This window comes from Anoplophora glabripennis, unplaced genomic scaffold (assembly GCF_000390285.2).
Source record: "Anoplophora glabripennis isolate ALB-LARVAE unplaced genomic scaffold, Agla_2.0 scaffold1619, whole genome shotgun sequence".
NCBI classification, from domain to species: Eukaryota; Metazoa; Arthropoda; class Insecta; order Coleoptera; family Cerambycidae; genus Anoplophora; species Anoplophora glabripennis.
Genome location: NW_019418069.1, coordinates 26,425 through 33,825, shown reverse-complemented (window position 1 = coordinate 33,825; position 7,401 = coordinate 26,425). Strand labels below are relative to the sequence as shown.

The following is a 7,401-nucleotide window of genomic DNA, read 5'->3' as shown; positions in this document are numbered from 1 at the left end:
GGTATGTATCAGGCTCGGACGCTAAGCAGCAACTCGGCATTGAAACATTTGAAAAACTTGTTCCCACATTTATTTAGCCATGCCCATATACAGATCTGGTCGAACGAAAAGAGCAGGTGGTAGAAATGTATATGCTCAGTTGAAGAATGAGCGTGCGTGCAAAGAGCAATGTTCACTGTTTCTCTGGTCCATTGTGCCATAAAATTCAGTTGTCGACTAGTCGCCTAGCAGTGCAGTGCGGTAATGCGGAATTTGGTGTGATTCAAATAATTTTAATTTATTATAGCCACCCTTCTATTAATCATTCATATTACAATTGCGAAAGGAAAAAATAAGAGGGGTATTTGGTTTACTAATATTATTACAAAGGCATTTTGGAGACCTTTTGAAATGGAACAAAACGAAATTTACCATCAATATAATAAAATTGTTTGAGGACATAAATAATTAAAATATGTTGTTGGTCAAATGAACGTATAATAGAAATTTTCTACACATTATATACAAATTATTATAATTTTCTACCTTTAGCAGAAAACTTTTTTAGGGACGCCCATGACTCATTAAATTTGATTGCTCGTTTTTTTATGCATGTTCAACTGACTTCGGAAGAACTATACAATATTGTTAATTTCACTAGAACTAAACTTGCGTATATATCTATAGAAGAACCTCATTTGTCTGTCCCCAACGGGACTGGTCAAATCCAGATTCTTACATAGTTGGATCGATAAGTTAAGGACAGATCTCATGCTGAAAGATGGGAGTCTAATGATTATAAAAAAGGTCAGATAATGAATTGGGTAATCGTGTCAGTTAACCGAGGTCCTACTGTACTTATCCAAATCAAAGATCACTTACTTCTCTATTGGTCTAATGTAAATTGGCCTTTAGTCCAAATTGATTTTTTAACAACAATGAATAGTAACATTAAATCACATAATTCTACATTCTCCATAGAGTTAGACAGAGAATGCTGATATTAGGAACGAAATTTTTATATCAAAATGTGTCTTTGTCAGAGAAAACTTGATAAAAAAATGCTTGCTATACAGGATGTAACTTTGAGTGGGGGTCATATTTATACAGAAGCTACCTTTGACCTTTAGAAACACGTATCAATAGTTTAATTTTTCAAATTAGTTGTGAAAATTTTCTTTTTAACTTTTTTTTTTAGTAATTTTTCATACCCCGCCGCTAGACAAAACTAGTGTGACCTCAAACAACGGCAGGCATTAGACACAGCACATGCACAGTTGGGAACTGGGCTATGCATTGTTGTCAATGTTAATTTAAAGGAAAGGTTATTAAAACGCAAATTTCACACCACCCAAGTGTATTCGGCAAAACACATATTATTACCTCTAAAAAAATGACCCTCGCTTAAAGTTACGTCCAAGTTTATTAAATATAATTTGAGTTATTTCCAGAATTTCTTAATTTTTCTTTATATGGAAACCATTTTCTGAAAACACCTGTTCTTACAAACTGTGTATTATAAGAATTCATTGTATTTACTGACGATCCTGGATGCTTTACCCATCTGAGGAAAAATAAAAAAATTTTTATCTGATCCCTTCATCTGCCGTTTGTGCAAAACATGGGAGACATTCATTAACTTATTCCATCCCTTCCACATCCTCAGTCTCAAAAACATTTTCGTTTTTCTGGTTTGTGTCATAATATAATAGTAATATAATTTTAATTGAAGAGGCGAAATGAATATTTATGTTTCTACTATACTTATCTTTAAACTCGTACTGAAAATGTCACACATAAGTGGATACCCTGTATTTATTATTTATTAACAAGAATTAATAGATGAGGTTGTTCTGTTAGTCAACTGAAAGTGTTTAAATAGATATGCTAAAACATTTTTGTAATTTTTTAAATAAATAAAATTAGATTTACTACATAGATATAGTAGATCCCACCTTAAAACTAAATTTAAGCTTTTACTAAATAACCTCACTTACTATTTGGCAGTTTTAACAATTACAGATATTACTTGTGTTTAGCCCGCTATGCACAAATTAATACTTCTACTACATTTATATAAATTAAAATTTTCCTATAACCATTTATTTTCAATCTAGAACAACAGCTAAAGCTGCTCCTTTAGCAGCATCTCCTCCCTTGGTAAAAACTAAAGGTAACTGATATAAATGTTGGACCTCTTTCTGTAGCACTTTGTTTCTTGATAAACCTGAACCATTGCCGACAATACGACTTATTTTTGCATTTTGTAAAACTTCTCTAGGCATCATACTATAATCATAAATATTTATCGTCAAACTTATTTATTTTGGATAGTCATATATATATATTTACCTGTGTAAGTTTTCTAAAAGTCCCCGACACAAAGCTCTAAAGACTTGTCCTAAATGTAAATTACCAACATGAATATTTTGAATAGATGCTGACAGATCAGGATCATGTCTTTCTCCCAAACAAGTAGGCTTTATTACTAAATCAGATATGGCATTATCCTCATAACTTAAAGCCAAAACTTTTTCCCAAACTTTTGCTAAAATCAAACATTAGCTTTCTAATATAGGATGTTTCTTAAATAACTGAGTTTTTCAGTGAATGTCGTTTAGATGCAAAAAAAAGTTTGGCAGCATATTTATTAGCACATGGAAACAACTTTTAACAATTTTTGTAGAGCATATATATCATCTATTGATAAATAATTTGTTTATTCATTTAATTTTTGGGTTACATTTAAATGAAATTTAAATAAATTTCAGCAGTTTCGAACAAAAAATTCAAACCGTAAAAACCGGCTGGCTGCCACACCAGCGACTTCTTAAATTTTTTTTTAAATTAAAAATATGTTTTAAATCATCAGTTGCTTCCTTCTCTCTTATCTCAAATGTACAAATACAGAGAGTGCGAAAACCATTTGCAAAAAATTTAGGAGGTGATCCTGCTAATAAAAATAAAGGTACCACTTTCTGACATTTTTTTCAAAAACTCAATATTACATAACCTCACGTTATTTTTTAATTTTTTTAATTAAATTTTGTTCCTTTTTTATTTTATATAAACGATTTTTTCAAGTTTGCTATACTTATTATTGATAATAAAATGCACCCACGAAAACAAGACATTAAAATTCTGAAATCTTAGGCTCCCCATACACCTATAAACAAATTGTGCAAACGTACGATGTACAACAGGCTGTTGTGCAAACAAGATCTGCCATACACTATACACATTTTTTTGCAAACTCCAGTTGCTTTTGTCTTGTTTTAATGGCATCTCGCGACGCATCTTTTAGCTATAATACTTTCTACTGCGTCAGATGTTGGTGTCAAAAAAAAAAGAAAAAGGAAGCAAAGAGCCTGGATGAAAGAGTGGTTAATGAAAAGATCGGTTTTTAGCCACGCATATCTCCTTAAAGAACTTCAATTAAGTTCACTACTTGACTATAAAAATTATTTGCGAATAGACCCCAAAACTTTTGATTAATTACTAGAAATGGTATCACCATTTATACAAAAAGAACCTGTTATCACACTTGAAAACAACTAAAGTGATTGCACAATATGTCGCGAGTTGCGACAGTTGCGCAACACCACTCGTGCAATTAATTTCAAAGTTTCAAATTTTGCAACTAGTTGCACAACACCTCAAACAACACCATACACTATACAATTGTTTGCACAACAGCCTCAGTTGCGCAATTTGTTTGCAGGTGTATGGAGGGCTTTATAGAGCGCAATTAAATAATGATTAGAAAAGTTTTGTTACATTATATTCAACAACTTTTTCTTTCAAATCCCAGTAAGTAAACTATTATTTTTAAATTTTATAGTTTATTATAATTTATTCAATTAAGTAAAGATAATTAGATTGATTTAAATGCTTACAATTTATATAACACATAATTTTAGCTTTAAAGGCTTCCGTAGCAGTTTCCAGGCTAGTTGCCATCTTGCCAGTTGGAACTTCTTGATGTTTCAAGAAACATTAACCTCTTTTTCTAAAAAAATTTCAACGGTAACCAGCTCAGAAATTGTTTAATCACAACATAGTTTCATGTTCAAATCCTGCTGATTTTTTCTTCATAGACACAGTTTATTACCAAAATGTATCAACATTGACATTAATACTGAGTTTTTTTGAAAAACTATCATAGCAACTTATACCATTATTCTGGTGATGAGAATTACCTCTCAAATTTTTTGCCAATAGTTTTCAAACACTGCATACAGAATTTTTTTTTGTTTTCAAACTTTAGGAACAAGTATTAAAATATAAAGATAGTTTATTATACAGTGTATCCCAAACTTCGGGAAAACATTTTTTGCTTGTAGACTGATGACAATACATCATTGTTTATAAAATTTTCTTCCATATTACTGTATAAATAATACTAGTGCTGGCAAAAACCGGAAAAAAGTTAAACCAGTTAACCGGGTTCCGTAAAAACTGATTTCAGGTGAAACCGATTAGCCGAATAGTGGTTAAAACCAAATATTCTAAACCCTGTTATTCGAATAACCTGTTAATCGAATCATGGTTAAAACCGGATTTCTGAAATTCGGTGTTTTGAAAAAGTGACGGGATGTATGTTATTCATGTATTCACATATTTTAAATTTTAATGTTAAAACAGTTACACCTAATAAACTGTGGTTCTTCAATTTATTATTTATATAAATGGGTTTGGTTGTTTGATGTTTGATGTATGTGGGTGTGGGTGATTGTTTTTTTTATCCCAGGATAAAATATAAAAATAAATTGTATTTCCCTTAAGAGTTTCACCTAATTTTTGTAGTACATATCTACTATGTAGCCAATGTCAATAACTACATAACATTAAGACTATATTATAGTGTTATATAGTTATTGTCTATAAAGAAAGAATCTGATTATTCTGATATTTGAATGAACATATTATTGAACAGTGGCGGCGCGTGAACATTGATTGAATGTGTTCTGCTTAGGGTTAGGGATTTGTTGAAATGAATTCCGGGATATTAAGTGTCTGGAGTCTCTAAATGGCGCCGCAGGCGAAAAATTTTAAAATTTTCAAGGTCACGCGTTTTCCTGGCACTTCTGAATTTCAAGGAACAATGAATTTATAAAAAAAATACAGATTTTCACAAGGATGATTTTTGAAATTGATACCTTTTTGAAATATCCATTTACGAATTACCTACTGATGGTATAATAAATTGGAATAAACTAAATATATTTTATTAAATTATTGAATATTGTTTAAAAAAAAAAATCGTTTGTGAAATTTACCAACGATTCAACGAATTTTAATTTTCCTCGGCGTGTTATGATTTTTTCTTTATCTTTTTTTATATATATGTACATTATATTATATTCCGGGAGTTATACGTGCAAATCCGAAATCCGGGACCATACAGCTAATTCCCGGTACAATCACAGAAAATCCCGGTCATACCAATGTGGCTAGATGTTCTTTTAAAATGTCGTCAAGATCTACACTAAAATTTATGAGTCCACGAAACACATCAGGGTTGTCCGAATTTTCTGTCTCGTCGTGTCCGAGAAGTGCTAATTCGAAAGCTCCGCAAAATTTTATGCAATCTATGATTTTAAATAATACATGACGATTTTTCATTACCTGTTCATATGTTTCCGTATATTATCCCAATATGCAGAATCTAACTGACTTCTTATGTTTATTTTACCTAAAGACGTAATGACTTAAATCTTTCACACTGTATATTGTCCATGCTTTATCCCCACCGAAAAGTAAGCACGGAAAACAAAACAGTGAATATTTTAAATCACACCCGCACACCCACTCTGCTTTTGTGTATACATTATTGTTTTTTTATAACTTTTACTTCTTTTATTTTTAGTTTATCCTCATAAGGCAGAGAACCAAATAAAGTTTTTTTTTAAACGAAACGCTATTCATTTTAATAACTATAATATCCGTAGACGCCTAAACGAAAATATTCACACGTGCCGCTCGCAGAAATAAACCACCACATACCACGTACGAAATATTACTGCATTTACTGCAGACTGCAGCGCAGTGGCTGTCACTATTGCAGCCGCAAAAGCCCCTATCTCCGTGTACTGGGTCACGTGCCTGATCAGCCAATAAAAACAAAGGACGCATATAATTGTTCGCTGTCCACACATTGTGTATATGAGGTTGCATATATTAAGGAGCGTAGCTCGCGTCGCAATAAATAATAATATAAGCTCCTAGATTTATTTTAGCGCGAGTACATTTGGATTCTTTAAATATTTTGTTGATATTTAATATGATTAAATACATAAAATTTTATGTGTTCTGCAGCTCCGCAGCTCTTATGGTAAAACCGCCACTGTTATTGAATAATCAGTTATTTGAATAACCAGATATTTGAAGAATCGAATAACCGGTTTTCAGGTTTCGTAAAAATCGAAATTTTCCTAAACCGGTTAATCGACTATCCAAAAAACCGATTTCAGTTGCCAGCACTAAATAATACTATATTTTTTTTATTTATATACAGGGTGTCCGATTTTTTAAAAATTTAAGAGACCATAAAGTACTTCGATCAATATTTGTGATATATTTCACTAAGAGACGGTCTTTGCACCGTCTGATAAATTTATCTCCCAAACAACAGATATAAGTACCAACCAGAGGGTTTAATCTCCAGTGTAACAGTTTCTTTTCAAAAAGAGAGAGATATCTCTCGAAACGTCAAGAAGTTTACACCAATGAAGTGACAACCAACCTGTAAATTATTCAGCCATCCTGTATAATACATTTTTTTATTCATTAAATTTAAAGCCTTGATAAATAAATACTGAGTCTAAATATATACCTACTTTATTATTAGCTCTTGTATTTTTACTTCATTTTACAGATATTAAGTTATTTCAAATGAATTCAAAATATTTTCTTAAAAATTCCATCAAATTGACTTATACTCCGCGGTCGAAATTATATAGAGTGACTCATCGCTAGCTTTTGGACTAATGGGGATGAAGTGTGCCGGGAACGAAAATCCATTGGCGTGTCTGCGTAAAAGGCAACAAGATATAAAAAATATTGAAAAAAGATAATAATAATAATAATATCTCTACTCCTCATTCTAACCACGAGAATTAGCCCAGAAGTCGAAGACTTGTGCAGGAGAGGAGGCGGCATATTATTATTAAACAGGCCGCATTTGCGCCCAGGAACGACTTATGTGGTAGGCCCTAACCACCATTCAGTGCATGAATGAGGGAAACCTGGAAAACCTCATTAATTAGGGGGGTGGTCAAATGCCAACCGGTGTCAATCTCTCACATTGACCCAAGCCAACATTCTTCCACCCTACCATACCTGCACAGAGGGTGCCAATCCTCCGTACAAGCATAGCTAATCTACGGTCTACCGGCCGCGGGATTCGAAACCCGGGCAGAT

The 7,401-nt window shown here is 32.3% G+C and overlaps 1 protein-coding gene across 2 annotated transcripts in view; it reads right to left on the bottom strand.

Moving 5' to 3' along the window:
• Positions 1-1,176: 1,176 nt before the first annotated feature.
• LOC108915441 (sedoheptulokinase) overlaps positions 1,177-7,401 on the bottom strand; it is a 14,131-nt gene continuing 7,906 nt past the window's right edge. For both annotated transcript variants that reach the window (XM_018721467.1, XM_018721468.1), the window contains 2 exons: positions 2,332-2,527; positions 1,177-2,268 (listed from right to left, as the gene is read on the bottom strand). In XM_018721467.1, the coding sequence (XP_018576983.1) occupies positions 2,088-2,268; positions 2,332-2,527 (377 nt within the window). In that variant the 3' untranslated portion in view covers positions 1,177-2,087. The remainder of the gene's footprint in view (positions 2,269-2,331; positions 2,528-7,401) is intronic.